Below are 16,835 nucleotides of genomic sequence, written 5' to 3'. Positions count from 1 at the left end.
AGAAACAGTGTTGAAGGTTTTATAGCCCACGCGTTCTCTCAGCTGTTCTCTGTGGTGTGGTCCACCTAAGTTTCTGATCAGGCTGATTTTTGGTCAATGGCCTAACATCAAAGGGCACTTTTAATGGACAGCGTGGATCTGATGCATACATCATTTTGGTCGATATAGCCAACATGCGATCATTTCTCTTTTATGTTATTTTTCTTTTTTCTTTTTTCTTTTTTTAACAGGCAAATTCGGTTAAGTGGACATTCAACATACTCATAGGAAGATAATACACTATATAGGGTAGGATGAGTGTCAATCAGATCCGTCCATCCAGTAGTACCTATCATGGACGGCCTATGTTTCAAATATCAAGGCTAATTAGAAAATCTAATCCATCACCTTTCTTCAAATTTTCTGTACTGATTGTTTAAAAGTGGAGCTGTTTTACTTTCTGCCCTCCCCTTAAAGGCCATAATCAGATGGTTGAGATCATCGGATCTATGGTGTTTAGATTGAACAATTTTCCATCCATGGTATGGGAAACTAGATGGACGGTTCCAAATGATAAATCACGTTGTCACGTGTACGGTGGACAGATGTTCTACCATGTTAATCAGCTCCCAAAAGCATTATTAGTAAAATGCTAGTTGAAATTTTCGTATACCGGGCACCATCAACGGTCTGAGTTCACTTGAGAGTTCCCACCTCAGCTTCTGGAAGAATTACAGGTTCCTCCACCCAAGCATACATACTGCATACTCTGATAGACCATACCTCTAAGAAATTCCTAGATTAGAAGATCTTATCCACCAATCTCTGGACCATTTCCATAATCCACTCCTTGGCCGTTTATTTACAGGTCATAAATCTAAGTGGTTAGGACTGTCTCTTCAAGTAGGTTTTTGGGACACAGTCCATCCATGCTTGGGTCGAAGAAACCAACCGTCTAGATCGCTGTAACATGGGCCCCACTTGTACAAACAAAAGGTCCTGGGCCAAGGATGGTTAATTTCCTTCCACTTATTTACAAGCTTAAATTCTCAGTGGGTGCCTGTAGATTGGAGAAATATTTCAAACAACACCATCATTTCATTTTATTATCTTGGAGTTTAGAGCCTATTACAAATTTTAATTAATTCAAACAATAAGAATATATATTAGGTACGTCTCATTTGGTACACTAGCAATTTTGAGATCACCATCATCACCGTCGTTGCCACCATTATAATCTTCATTATCATCTTCATCAGCATATCACTACTCTCTTATTAACTTGGGTTAGTTTTTAATCCGTAAATTGACCTCGAAGTATTATGATGGATGGCCCACTTGATGTGGACATTTCTCTTTTATTGAATTTACTCAGACTTTTAATTTTGTTTACAGATCCACTCATCATAGATTCAATGTTAAAATAGATCAGATCTAACGGTTGGATCTTAAGCAATGAGCATGCTGGTGGGTCCACTTATGATGTGATCATATATCCCACATGCAATGGGGTAGCACACTCTTCACTTAACAATAAGGAATCCTAGCTGAAATTTTTACAAGTGTAGAAACTTGAGGACTAATGAGTCTTGCTGGGTTTAAGATTTTTAAGAGCTTCCTCTAAAATATCTCTCATATTTTGCACGTTTTACCCATCTCGATAGTACCGTAAACAGAGAAAAGGTAGGGGAGAAAACATTTTAAGTATGCAGATTACAAGAGCCTCGCACCAACGACACTCACATACCAACATGATACTAACCAACAATGCAACTATTATATGTACATAGCAAAGGGCAAGCACCACCAAGGTTTTAAATTGGTGTATTTGTTGATTGAGTGCCTTCAATTCTAGTGTTAGAGAAGAGTTTTCGATTCAATCAATGTAACTGTTGATTTGTTCAAAATATTCTTGAATTTTTTAGATCACTCACGGAATGATTTTGGACGTCATCAATTCAATCAAGAGAGGTGTCAATTCGATTGACGGTTTACCAAGTCCTGTGAATTCGATTGACAGTAAGTTTGCCTAAGTGCAATTTTATTTTTAATAAGGTACAAGGTATATAAATACCTTATTAATTATGCGATTATGGTGAAGACAAATAGATCTTAAGAGCCAAAAAGGATTTTGAATGGAAGAAATTAGCCTTTCCATTTATAAGTTGTTTCATCTCTGGTAATTCTTTTATATAGTGAATTCATCGTCGCTTTATGCCATAATTTTTTTCTGCAAGAATTTTCCACATAAAATCTCTATATTTTCTATGTTTGCCTGAATTTTTATTTATCTATTGTGTTGTTTGATGTGATTTGGGGTTGCTTTCCTGCCCATTGGTATCAAGTATGGTATTATTCATCACCGCTACAACCCAAATCACCCTTGCGTCGGGTTGTTTCTTTCCAACACAACTATATCATTCGTGAGCGATCCTGACACATCCACCAATATTACGGCTGCAACTTGGATTATGTCCAACTGACCCAACTCAAGTTCAGATCAGGTTGCCAAGGTCCTTAGGTTGATTTGTTCAGGTTGGGTCCTCTTGAGGTCTGGTTGACCCAACACCCAACCCAGCCTGAGTTGCACCCCCAGGTGATAGGTACCGATTTTGGAGGATACTTTAACCCTTGGTAGCACCATTCAGCACAAGTGACTCACATGCATGAACTTTAATTTTGTTTAGACAACATCGAAATGATTAAATAAACAATAAAAGAACCACATCTAATACACATCAAATCATAACAAATAATACAGAAACATAACGAGATTATTGGAGCACTCTTCACTAATCAAATATCAACCAAGAGAAATGATCTGCTGCTCTCAAACCACTGAAGAAGTTTTTGTGCCCCTACTTGCATATTGGCACTTAGACAGCTCAATCAACCAATCCGTACAGTTCATTAGGTCCAACACTCATTTTGTAAGTTACCCTATGAAAATCATATCCGTCCAATGGATAGCCTATAAAATGGATGGTAAAGATCATTTATGAAAAAAGACCTAATCAACCACTTGAGCTGTCTATTTCTTGGGGCCCACCCATCCTAGATTGCTTATACTTTTATTGAATCACTTTTATCATATCACAGAATCCTAACCATACCATTCATGGCTAGGAAAATAGATAGTTTCTAAGAAGGAGGTCAACTAATGGACAGATGGGATCATCCCATTAGTTTGTACTTTGAATCTAATAGACGGCCCAGATCAATGGATTGGACTGTCAAGTACCCAAAATACAAATAGGAGCATCATAACTTATAGTGATCTAGAAGAAACTAGATCATTGTCACCTTATCTTGATGAATTATTAGTGATGATTTTCCACAATGCTTCTTTAGGCCTTTCTCACCACAGAGATGACCAAATTGGCATACTTGCATACGTTTTCGGACATGTACTGATCTACGATCTTGCTGTACCGTTGAAATAAATCGTCCATTATTTCTTCTCCGAAATGATGGCCGATCATTGACTCAACAACGGCTCTGATGGTCTTTGACACGCGTTGGCCACTCGTTAGCTTACTAATACCAGATTGTACATATTCACTAACACCATCATCACCGTTCGTTGCATCCCAGTCGACTTCGAAGACTTCAAGTTGATCGAGAGCGAATGACCCTTGTTTTTCTATCTCGGACTTGAGCTCGTCTGGTGATGGCGAATAGTAGGGAGCATTGAAGGAATCCACCTTCTCCTCTTCAACAATGCCCTGAAAATATTGAGTTAGAAAACGCATGGTGTTATCAGTTACGTTATTTGGTTGTGATTTGATTAATGTAGTAATTCTCATAGCAAAAACCACCTATTCTGGTAATCCAAGTAACTAATATAACACTCAAGATTAGGCCAGTCGGACCCAGACATGGCCCATTTTGGGGTTGACTTGGGGGAAGATCAAAGGTCCATGTTTTGTACCTAGACATGACTTTTAGGAACCAGTAACAAATTGGGCCAGGTTGGTCTGGTTGATTAGGTCAACTGGCCCGACCAGATTCTGTTGGGCTAACCTAAAGGGGTGGTGGGTCAGGCTCAGGTTAGAAAATGTGGCCCATTTAAGTAAATAGGTTTGACTTGGGTTGAACCCTGCCAACCCAACCCACCCATATAGCTTATCAATGGGCTGGGCCAAATTGCCTGATCTGATACAACCGAGAATATAAAAAAAACATATAATAGAAGATAAACATAGATAGATACAAATGATGTGTGTATGTTTGTTGTATTCACTGATTAGGCAAGGTTGGTAATACCTTTAGCGTTATATTCCATTCTTAAACCTGAGTCATGTGGTTGTGCCGGGTTGGGTCGAGTCAGTCAAGCACAAGCCCAGTTACAATTAAATGGGTTGGCTCGAGACCTGATGAATTTTATGTGGGTCAGGTCAACCCATGGTTTGGGTTTGGGCTGATCCTGACCTGACCCATTACCGCCCCTATGGATTGGGCTGATCCCGACTTTACCCATTACCACCCCTATGGATTGGGCTGATCCTGACCTGACCCATTACCACCCCTATGGATTGGGCTTGAACCTAGTTGCTTATTTAGTGGGCTTCACTGAGGCTGGGCGCATGTATTTAGTTCATGGGCTGAGCCTTGGCTCGCGCTACGTGGGCCCATTTACATACCCACCGGAGACATACAAGTTTCATCAGAAATGAGGGGCAAAAAAAAAAAAAACCATGGTTTAAATGGTTTCATCTTTTCATTTTTAGAGGCATTCCTATAACTTTTTGTTAGAGGAATCATATATTTATCATACATGGATGGATGGGCCACACATGCACTCGATATAGACGGTCAATTTTGTGTCCTTGTTATGGATTCAACATAATGAAAAGATTATACTAGTCAATGAAAAATCTTGCTAGATGGACATTTTTGCCTATTAAGTTGGACTATAGGCAATTTATATTTTTAACCGTCCATTTTATGATCACATCTCAGTTAATCAGGATCGTTCAACCAATTTGTTTCTTTAGCAGTGCCCCATTTTGCTATTGTCCACAATTTTGATGGACAGCAAAACACATACAAAAGAAAGAGAAGAAAATTATCCAGTTACTGAGAATAGAACCTTAGTTAGGATTTACTGATAAAACAAAATCCGTAAAGCCATGTAGAAGGAAAAAAGAATAGTAGCAGCAGCATGGTTTTAAGATTCGGTCCGAGTCGACTCAGACTTGATCGGACCCGATTTGGTTCAATACCCCAATGAATCAAACCAATTGGTCCCCAATTCAGATGAGTCCTGACTCAACTCAAGAGTGAATGACTCAATCTGAGTTTCCGATAGTAGCTGTGTAGAACTAGAAGAAATAATAAGAAGAAGAGAAGGAATTACCTCTAAAACCATGTCATTGAGAGCATGTGCTAAGAGCTCCCATTGATGGCAACTCTCTTCACTAGTGGGGTCAGCGGTTCTCCTGCCGACAAATGCTAACACCATGCGGCCTCCCGGCACTATCTCCTCCGAACGCGACTTTAGGAACAGTGAGAAATCCCTTTGGAATTGCTCAAAGTAGGCCTTTATCACACTAGGAGGGCTTGTCTTGGAAATAAATATTTTCTGTTTGTTCAATGGTGTAATGGTGGATATATCAAGCTCTGGAGGAACCTGTTAAGTGATTCTCTGTGAGTAAAATAGAATCATTTCATTGAATTTTCAAACAAAATACATGGAATGAAATTTCTTTAGTTGGAGGAAAATCACTTTAGTTGGAGGAAAATCACTTTAGTTGGAGGAAAACCATTGTGCTACAACTCATTTACTCGATTTGATTTACTCGGCCGAATCAACTAGTCTCGATGAGATTTTGAGCCGAATCACTTGTAGGCAATGTCCTGATGTATGTAAGCATTAATTAAATAGCAGGTTATATCAATCGTTTCCCTCTCCAATATCTTCCCTTTTCAAGTAATATGTGTATGAATTGATCAATTTCTACTAAAAAATTTCACTTTCTACTCAACTCTACCAGTGGATGGCCACTGCCGATCTCTGATTTTTTTAGTAGTTCATATAAGGCTTTTTTTAAACAAAATGTGGCTTAATTAGAAAACATGTATAATTCTGTTTTCACTATGTAATGAATTTTCACTACATAACTCTTTACAGTGTTGTGGAAAAACACTAGCACACAATGGCAAAGCAAAATCACAAAATAAAAAAGTTAAACCCAAATCCAAAAGACAGTGAAAAGCAAGGGACAACAGGTACACGTAGTTTGGTAATATACTTATGGTTAATCTTCTTCTTATACTAAATGATTAGTTTTGTTCAACATGTTCGATTAAATTACTTTTAAAGGGTTACGAGACAAAGTACAAAACTTGTATCAAAGGAATCATTATAAGTAAGATTTTTCTCTAATGACAACAGTACAGCTTAAAAATAAATGAACCATCGTCTATATAAAAAAACACTTGAATGAGTTTAATATTCCTTAGTTATTATATTGAAGATGGAGAAAATGTATCACATTGATTATGAATCTCAGCAATAATATAGATCTCAAAAGAAATCAAAAATATAAAACTTACATCTCTCTCATCCTTCGTATATACAAAAAATGACTCACATACATGGTAAGTCCTAACAAATAGTTGTAATGGGGTCGTGCCATGTTAAAACCTTTTGAATTGTATAAAGACCGCCATGTTTTGCATATTCCAGCTGAATAATTTAGAAGATGCACCCCTACAAGGATGAGTAGACACCAAAAAACCAAGTCATTCCAAAACGTGGTGAACTACATCCATGTGATTTTAATAGTTTTAAGAATGATTTTTGTGTTCAACCTGAGTTTTGGTTCAGTCTAATTTTCAGGCGCGAAGCAGAGCAAAGGAGACGAAAAATAATGGATGGACTGATCGTCATGCCCACATCAACATTGAGCCCACATCACTTTGGAAGTTAAGAAAATGAAATACACTGACTTTAAAACAGTTTTGCTAACCACGACTGCTTAGAAATTGAAAGCACGCCAAAAGGTCCAAGGTTTTGTTAGGATAACTATTCATCCACAGGCACCTGTAAATCATCAATTCTCATTTATTAGATAGAACCTATCACCACTCACCAACCACAGTAATTTCCATGATGGTCCACCACATCAGTTCTTCACTTCATGGAAAGGAATAAATATCAATTAATGAATGTCGTGGGATCATGCCTACTCGGCCCTAGGACAACTCCAATCTGACATGGACATTGAAATGTGGCACCAAACAACAAATGCGCCCGTTCATCCGCTATTCAATGGTTGATATTGCCTGTGGAGGGACCTATCCATCCACATGCAAAAACACGTGCCAATATGTCATGCATGTGCAAGATCCAAGCTGTTTATCAAGTTGGGTCCTTACTCTCACTCCGGTGGTAGACTCTCAGGAGTTTCAACACCTGGTTGAGGGTTCGAGTAGGTGGTGAAATTCCACCACGGCGTGAGTGCGTGGTGGTGTGTGTGCGTGTGTAAAATAAATAAATAAAAATAAAATAAAAAAACTGTCCACCGTTGAACACTTTTTTGGGGCCCACACACTCGCCATGAGATCTGAAATGTGCGGCCAAACCTGAGGGAAGGCCTGGACGCGGACTGGTTACTACCCCGCTGGTCCCTAGATAGGAACGGATGGGGCCTCTGGGCCGAAACCCTGATGTATGTGCTTTATCTACACCGTCCATCCATTTTTCCATATCATTGGAGTAAAGAAGCCCAAAAATGAGGCTGTTCCAAGCTCAAGTGGACCACACAGTGAGGATTATAAATTTACTGTTGAACACTTTTTGGGGTCCCACAGAAGCTTTGGATCAAGCTGATATTTGTGTTTTCTCTTCATCCACGTCTATGTGACCATGTGAACAGGTTGAATAGCAATTAACCATCACGGTAACCCTTGGGAAGGTTTCTTGGGTGTCATTATCACTGCTGCTTCCTGTGGTGCGTGAGATCCACTTGAATCTTAAAAATTTCTCTTCTTTTTTTTTAAGCTTGTACCCTAAAATGATATAGAAAAATAGATGTACAGTGCAGATAAAACCCATACATTCCAATGGCCCCTCAGAGCCCCTCTGCATTCTTATCTAGGGACAGGCGGTGGTACCCAATAATTCTGGATTGAATAAATGTACCCTATTAGTACGTGTGCTTATATCTACACGGGTGAGTTTACCAAACCTCTCTACTATACGAGTATACTTCAAGCAGTCATCCATAAATCTTATGCACGTGGATGGAGTGGTGGAACTGTATGCTCTTAAAGATAGGCTGACCATGAGCGGTGGAGCTGTATGCTGTTAAAGATGGGCCGACTATGTATGATAAAACCTTAAAAAAACTGGGGCCCATCTCTGACAATGTCTTGCCCCGCCAATCAAAACTCCCCTAAGCATCTCACCTCCGAAGTTCGGTAGTTGATCTGCGTTGAAATCCATCCAACCTATCAACTAGGGGTGTACATCGAGTCGAACCGAGTCGAGCTGGCCTCAACTGTAGGACTTAATCTATATGCGGAACAGGTCCACGGATCTTTCTGTGCATGGGACATGGCGATCAGGGGTCGGATAGCTTACCTAGCTGAGATGCTACCATGGAAGCCGGATAAGAATACCAGAATACTTGTAGAACTTAGGATCTGCCTCTCTTTCACACCCTTTCTGCAATTCACAAGATGGGACTCGAATTTCTGCTGTAATGTAGGATTGGGGACCCAGCTCTCTTTTATAGAATCTGTAGAGAGAGAGTTTGAAACCCATCACAACTCTCTCTCCCACGCCCCACATTGTAGCATCCTAGTACAACTCAAATTGCCGTCTGCATAAGACAGTTATAGCATTCCAACCCTAGTACGCAAAGCTGCGCAGATAGACTGCGCAGCACATCACCTGAAGTGGGGCCCACTATTCTACTCAATCATCCAGTCCAACTGAATGACAATCCAAACCTTGCACGAACTCGGCTCAGCTCGGTCCTTGAGCCTGACTGGCCAGCTCGGCTCGGTTCGGTCAGTAGCTCAGGCCAGCTCGGGCCGAGTTTGCCATTGAGCCATTTTCACAAACACTTAAACTGCAACTTCAAAATCTCATTGTTTTACAAGCAGAGGCAATGGGTATTTTATCAAACACCTTATAAGCAACATAAAAACCAAGAAAAATAAAAAGAAAAAAGGGTATTTGTTTCATATACATACCTTCCTTGCCATCGGCCACATTTCGTTGAGTCATTTTACAAACAGTTGGTGAGCAACATTAATGGCAAAGTAATCGAGTCACCGAATTGGTTCGATCCGAGCTTGATCCGAGCTGGATTCGATCCGAGTCGAGTCGAGCTGGCCTACTCGAACTCATTTTCGAGCTCAAAAAATCAACTCGACTCGACTCTAACTCAACTTCGAACCGAGTCGAATCGAGCTTTTTCGAGTCGAGTTGAGCGAACTAACCGAGCTAGCTCTGTTCGTGTACAACCCTACTATCAACTAATCAAATGGAAGTCAATCTAAGCCTTAAACAAAGAGGCCGGTGCCTTTTTTTTTTGTAGAGGCGCCGGCCTATTTGTTTAAGGCCTAAATGGAAGTCAATCTAGGCCTTAAACAAAGAGGCCGGTGCCTCTACAAAAAGTTATCCGCACAGAAATGATAAGCATCATCCTACCGAGGAGTGTGTGGATGACATTCAACCTACACATCAAGGTCACAACTCTGTGAAAGTTTGCCTCTAGAAACCAGGCTAATCCAACCATCAAATTTGGAGGAGTGGATTAGATGTTACCCCAGTAACAACTTAGTGGATGTTACTTTTACTGTCTGGGGCCCACCTTGATGAATGTTTTTTTTATAAACATTTTCTTATCTCATTTAAGCACGTTGTCCCAAAACTTAATAAGTAGATTCAATTCTTAGGTGAACAAGTCATTGGAAAAAGCTATGAATTACCATTAAAAGTAAAAGCCCACTACGGCGTGAGTGTGTGGGTTGTGTGTGCGTGTATTATAAATTAAATTATTTATTTATATATAAGCAATAAATTAATTTTTTTAAATCATAATTATGATATATACTATTGAGATAATTCCAGGAAAAATTCAAAACTGGTGATATTCTTTTAAAATCTTGTAAAATTATTGCGATAATATCATTAACTTTACTTATTGCGAAAATATCATGAGATTTTCAAAACATCGGCCTTTTCGTGGGGCTCTCATGGCAGGGTTGTGTGGTAGAGATGGAATAGCCTGTCGTTCATCCGTACGTCAGGATGGACCCTTTAAATCCATGGTCATAAATGCCCTTCCATTTCTTGGTTTGGTAATTCCACATGCGTCTGTGACCATTACACAAGCATACACGTGGGGATGGTCTTATAATTAGTGGTGTCAATGGGCCGGGCTCAAGCCTGAAAAATCTGAGTTATGAATAGGGCTGATCCAACAGACTGGGCTGAGACCTACCTCAGGCCAGGCCCATTGACAGCCCTACTTATAACGTGAGACACGTACTTTTTAGATAAAATTAGGACATTTCATGTATGGGTTGAGCAGTAGAATATCAAAAGAAATAAATGGTTAGAAAAAATTAGTCAAGAATTCTTTCAGTTTATTTTGGAGAAGATTTAAGCATTATATCCAAACTTAGGGAATGTTCGGATTTGCCTCTTTTTGGAAATTATCTGGCAAAATGATTGGACGGCTCACATACATCGTAGCAGAGCTCACAAAGTTTTGCCACGTAGGCACGGTACATATGGAAGAGGGATGGAAGCGGATTGGCTGGTGTACCATGATGTATGTGCCTTATACCTTCGTAGTTCATCCATATATGATAGCTCATTTTGGGGCATGATCTAAAAAAAATGAAGTAGATCCAAATCTCAAGTGGACTATATAGTAGAGGAAACCATGGTGATTGGTAATTAAAAACTTCTCGTGAGCTACAAAAGTTTTGGATCAAGCTAATTTTGTGTGGTCCTTTTATTGATGTCTTTGTGACCTTATGAATGGGTTGGATGGCAAATAAACATTTTGGTGGCCCCAAATAAGTTTTCCTATGGTGTGGTCCATCTGAGATTTGGATCTATTTCATTTTTTGAATCATGCATTAAAATGAGCTGTCAAAATGAATGGACAGCGTGGACGTAATGCACATGCCCAAAGATCAATGAAGCCAAGTCCAATTTGAAACGTCTACATCAGATGTCACATGTTCATGAGAGAAAAAGTTTCGGAACTCGGAATGAAATGACATAAAAATCAAATGTTTAGTGCATTAATTACCAAAATTAAGTGATGTCTGATCATGCCGTCTAATAAATGACTTCCACTTGCAAGGTCCACATTTTTTTTCTATAGCTAGAGAAACGTCCCTTTCAGCCAATGAAGGCTTGTTTGGATGCACTTTTGCAAAATAGGATTTTTGGTGAAAGGGTTTTCACGCCTAATTTTTCAATTTATCAGTGGACTATTAGCACCTATTTTCTCAGGTAGGAGGTGAGATAAGGTTTGTAGAAGTGCATCAAACACACTATATAAGCTTAGGTCTAAATTAAAATGACATTTGTGCATTCTTCATCCCTTTTGAAGGTGAATCCAATTAGACAATACAGCTAGTCATGATGCCTACTCATTCATAGTACGTCAATCTCTTAGGGCCCATTTTGATCTTAAGTTGGCTAAGACAAGCTACTTATTTTACAAGTAACTCATTTTAGTTTTTACTTATTAAGAAGATAATTATATTTAGTAAACAACATACGTATCTACTTTTACTCTCTTTCATTTCTCCAATGAAAAAAAAAATTAACTAAAGTGATTGTGTACTTTTAAGTAAAAAAGTTACTTATAACTAATTATAAATCAAACTTACTTATCTAAAATAAGTCACTTATCTATAGTTATAAGTATAAAAAATAACTTATCTAGTGGTATCCAAACAGGCCCTTATTGGAATAGTGCAACATAAAATATGCAATCCAATCACCTCAATGGATTGAAGAGCTATATCTCACTGTTCATGGTGGGGCAACTCTTATGAATTGCTTGATTTAATGGAACAACCATAGTGAGCACGACAAGTAGAGGTGTACACAAGTCGAATGGAGTTCGACTCGGCTCAACCACTAGCTGACCCCAGCTCGAACTTTGCTTGGCTCGGCTCGGTGAGCCTAACTGGCCAGGTCGATTCGATTTAGTCAGTAGCTTGGGACAATTCGAGCCGAGTTCACTGTGCGGCATTTTCACAAACATATGGATTACACTTTCAAATTCTCACTGTATGTAAAACAGCAACAGCAGTTTTACAGGTATTTCATCAAACACCTTGTAGGCAACATCAAAATCAAGAAAAGAAAAGGGTATTTGTTTCATATACATATCTTCCTTGCCACCAGCTGACACTTTGTTGAGTCATTTCATTGAACAATTGGTGAGCAACATCAATATCGAATTAACCGAGTCGCCGAACTAGTTTAATTTGAGTTGGGTTCAATCTGAGTCGAGTTAAGCTCGAGCTTGGTTCGAAATTTTTCGAGCTAAAAAAATCACCTCAATTCGACTCGAACTCAATTTCAAACTGAGTTGAATCGATCTTTTTCCAGTCAAGTCGAGTCGAGTCGAGCTAACCGAGCTAACTCGGTTCGTGTATAGCCCTAACGACAAGTAGAGTTGTATGATAAGCTTATTCTATAAAATTCAAAGAGGCCTCCCACTCCCTAGTAGGAGCCTTCCATACTAGTCAATGAATTAGAAGGAGGTGACTTGGGGATTAGATCCCTATTTATAGGGTCCACCATGATGTATGTGTCTTATACCGTCGTCGTTCATCCAATATGATAGCTCATTTTAGGGCATGATCTAAAAAATGAAGTAGATCCAAATCTCAAGTGGACCATAATAGAGGAAACCGTGGTGATTGGCAATTAAAAACTTCTTGTAACTTAGATCTTCTAAAAAATGAAGTAGATCCAAATAAATGAACTGTCATCTATATAAAAAACACTTGAATGAGTTTAATACCTTAGTTATTATATTGATAATGGAGAAAATGTATCACATTGATTATGAATCTCAGTAATAATATATATCTCAAAAGAAATTAAAAATATAAAACTTACATCTCTGTCATCCTTGGTATATACAAAAAATGACTCGCATACATGGTAGGTCCTAACAAATAGTGGTCATGGGGTCGTGCCATGTTAAAAAGACTGCCATGTTTTGCTTATTCCAGCTGAGTAATTTAGAAGATGCACCCCACTAGGATGAGTGGACACCAAAAAACCAAGTCATTCCAAAACATGGTGAACTACATCCATGTGATTTTAAAAGTTTTAAGAATGATTTTTGTGTTCAAACTGAGTTTTGGATCAGCGTGATTTTCAGGTGTGAAGGAGAGCAAAGGAGACGAAAAATGATGGACAGACTGATCGTCATGCCCACATCAACATTGGCCCACATTATCATGGAAGTTAAGAAAATGAAATACACGACTTTAAAACAGTTTTGCTAATCATGACTACTTAGAAAATGAAAGCACGCCAAAAGGTACAAGGTTTTATTAGGATAACTATTCATCCACAGACACCTCTAAATCATCAATTCTCATTTATTAGATGGAACCTATGACCACTCACCAACCACTGTAATTTCTGTGATGGTCCACTACATCAGTGGTCGCGTGGCATGTTTGGTGCCGACCACAGTTAATTTGTGTTGAAATCCATCCAAATTGAAGAAGTAAAGAGAAAAGAAAGGAGACATTGTTGGAGAAATTTTGTATTTCAATGTATATATAAACTATACAAAGAGGGCTTATTTATGTGTGAATGAGGCCAAACAATTATAGAAAGACAATAAATACAAAAAATAATATTATAATATACGTAATATGCCAGAGAATATTATTGTAATATTATGTATGATAACAAGATCACACAAATATTCTAACACAAATCTATCAACTAATCAAATAGAAGCCAATCTAGGCCTTAAACAAAGAGGCCGGTGCCTCCAAAAAGTTATCCGTACATAAATGATAAGCATCATCCTACTGAGGAGTGTGTGGATGACATTCAACCAACACATCGCGGTCACGTCACTGTGAAAGTTTGCCTCTAGAAACCAGGCTAATCCAACCATCAAATTTGGAGGAGTGGATTAGATGTTACCCCAGTAACAGCTTAGTGGGTGTTACTTTTACTGTCTGGGGCCCACCTTGATGAATGCTTTTTTTATATACATTTTCTTATCTCATTTAAGCACGTTATCCCAAAACTTAATAAGTAGATTCAATTCTTAGGTGAACAGGTCATTGGAAAAAGCGATGAATTACCATTAAAAGTAAAAGCCCACTACGGCGTGAGTGTGTGGGTTGTGTGTGCGTGTGTTGAAAAATAAGAAAAAAAATATATACTGACTCCAAAATCTGAACAATCTACACGAAGCAGCACTTCATTAATTCCAGCTCAATTTTCATTCTGAACCGAAACTTTGGTTAGGCTATTAAAAAATAAAAACAGTGTATATATATATATATATATATATATATATATATATATATATATATATATATATATATATATATGCAGCACCTCTTTAATTTCAGCCCAATTTTTATTTTGACCCAAAACTTTGGTTATGCTATTAAAAAATAAAATCAGCCCCATTTTTATTTTGGCCCAGAACTTTGGTCAGGTTATATACATATATAGACACGCACATGGTTGACGTCATTACGGACACTGTCAGCCCTGCTATATTAAATGCAGTATGTGATGTCGTGGCCCAATCACATTCCCACAAATAGAAAATTTGTATATGTGGCAACGGAAAACCCGATTTTGATAGAATGATAAGGATGTGGGCCCACATTAGCATCAGAGCCATCATATTAACGCTGCTCCGGGACAAAAATCAACGTGGAGATCCGCCAACCAGGAAAATCACACTTGTACGAGAAAAATGGGCGGCTGGAAAGAAAGGCATCCAAAAGGTATTAATACAAAGCACACGTGTGACTCCCTTGATGAGCGTATTACCCCGATTTTTGGTACATGGCAATTTCATAGTGTGAACCACAGTCGGAACGGCCCAGATGGATCACACGTGCCATCCAATGGTGGGAATGAGGCCCCACTTGGTAGTGTGATGCGGGGCCCAGCAACCAATGGTGGAAGAATGTAACTTGCCTGGGAGAGCCAATGGAGACTAGAAGATGAATGAACAAACTGCAAGCTTTGGTCCGGAAAAAGCCTCCCATAGAAAGAGCCAGGCACGCCTGAGATGAAACATGGGCCGAAGTGGGCTCCCTTCTCCTGCCTGAGCTTGTCCTGGAACGCCGGCAACGACCGGAAGACGGAGTTGAAGTCGTTCGCCGGTAGATCATTCAAGAACACCTGGAACTCGGGTGATGGACGGTTCAAAAGGCAGCATTTCTCGTGGATGGTGTCGATGATCTCGGAGATGACCAGCAATGTGTTGGGCCCTGACGAACAGCCCAGATCAGCTATGGCCAGGCTCTTGGGCAAGGTGTTGCAATAGAGGTCCAGTATCGCTTCTTCTATGATGGGCTTGGCTATGGATATGATCTTATTCTACAAATACACAAATGAATGGAATGACATGTTAGGATAAACGAAGAATCCTGTCTGTGAAGTATACACCGAAGTTGGGTGTATACACTACCTCCACGCCAAGTCTGCTAACTCTACACGTGTGCATGCACGGATTTCACCAGGACTCGAGAAACTCAGAAAAACTCACCCGAGTTTTTGAGTCAACTCAACTCACTGGGTTTCGAGTCGAATTAAGTACTTTCATGTTTTTAAACTAGGATGCAGCACAGATGAGCTAGATCCAAACCATCCATCAGCTGGGTCCCACCTTGTAGATGACCCGGATAAAAATCAGGAAAGTCCACTCATCAAGTGTGTCACAATGCATGATCCTATATGAAAAGTTGGCCCATGCCATGAAGAAAATCTATGATTTACACGTGTGGAAGTAGCAGAACTCTCCCCTTCTGATGTCCAAGCGAGAGTTCTTCACCCATGCAGTTTTTATGGTGTTGGCCATCTAACAAGAGGTGACCCACCAAGTGGATGGTCCACATTTATGGGATTATTTACCAACCATAGGCTATACACCAAACTTCAGTGTATAGTTAATGCAGAGAAAGAGATACCATATGAAGGTTGAAAGAAGGAACCTGGACTACTGAATTCTTAGCATAGCTAGTCTCTCCACACCCTCCATTCATGTGAAGTACATGTGGCACTTCCATGACCTTTGGTTGCACTTGCATGGCCTCAGTCTCTCCTGACCCTCCATTCATGAGGAAAACTTGATGAACTTCCATTGCTCCTCTCTCTCTCTCTCTCTCTCTCTCTCTCTATAGATGCTTGTATTCTCTTACTCAAGGGGCTTTCTTATAAAGCAGTACCCATTGTGAAAAATCTCGTTCTTGGGAATTTCTCTTGAGATTTTAAAATTTTAAAGATTTTCTGAAGATATCGGAAAATCTCAACAAGAATAAAATTATAATAATATTTATTATAAATTAAATTATTTATTTATATATAATCAATAAATTATTTTTTTTAAATCATAATTATGATATGTATTATTGAGATAATTCCAGGAAAAATTCAAAACTGGTGATATTCTTTTAAAATCTTGTAAAATTATTGCGATAATATCATTAACTTTACTTATTGCGAAAATATCATGAGATTTTCAAAACATCGGCCTTTTCGTGGAGCTCTCATGGCAGGGTTGTGTGGTAGAGATGGAATAGCCTGTCGTTCATCCGTACGTCAGGATGGACCCTTTAAGTCCATGGTCATAAATGCC

General features: G+C 39.1%; 1 protein-coding gene across 1 annotated transcript; it reads right to left on the bottom strand.

The window, feature by feature from the left end:
* Nucleotides 1-2,622: 2,622 nt before the first annotated feature.
* LOC131237938 (probable jasmonic acid carboxyl methyltransferase 2) lies at nt 2,623-16,388 on the bottom strand. Its single transcript, XM_058236039.1, has 4 exons — nt 16,192-16,388; nt 15,173-15,577; nt 5,339-5,611; nt 2,623-3,704 (listed from the first exon to the last, which is right to left on the bottom strand). Exons 1-4 carry the CDS (start codon nt 16,339-16,341, stop codon nt 3,327-3,329), a joined length of 1,206 nt encoding a protein of 401 aa, XP_058092022.1. The 5' UTR covers nt 16,342-16,388; the 3' UTR covers nt 2,623-3,326.
* Nucleotides 16,389-16,835: the final 447 nt, after the last annotated feature.

Source organism: Magnolia sinica, chromosome 2 (genome assembly GCF_029962835.1).
Source record: "Magnolia sinica isolate HGM2019 chromosome 2, MsV1, whole genome shotgun sequence".
NCBI classification, from domain to species: domain Eukaryota; kingdom Viridiplantae; phylum Streptophyta; class Magnoliopsida; order Magnoliales; family Magnoliaceae; genus Magnolia; species Magnolia sinica.
Note: the sequence above shows the minus strand (reverse complement) of the source record. Positions and strands in the feature narration are given on the sequence as shown.

Excerpts from the sequence above, each read along its gene's own strand:
- LOC131237938 (XM_058236039.1), bottom strand. The coding sequence starts at position 16,341 with ATGGAAGTTCATCAAGTTTTCCTCATGAATGGAGGGTCAGGAGAGACT. Across the intron at positions 15,578-16,191 it reads CTAAGAATTCAGTAGTCCAG|AATAAGATCATATCCATAGC; the intron begins GTTCCTTCTTTC and ends GTGTATTTGTAG. Across the intron at positions 5,612-15,172 it reads GTCTCCATTGGCTCTCCCAG|GTTCCTCCAGAGCTTGATAT; the intron begins GCAAGTTACATT and ends ATCACTTAACAG.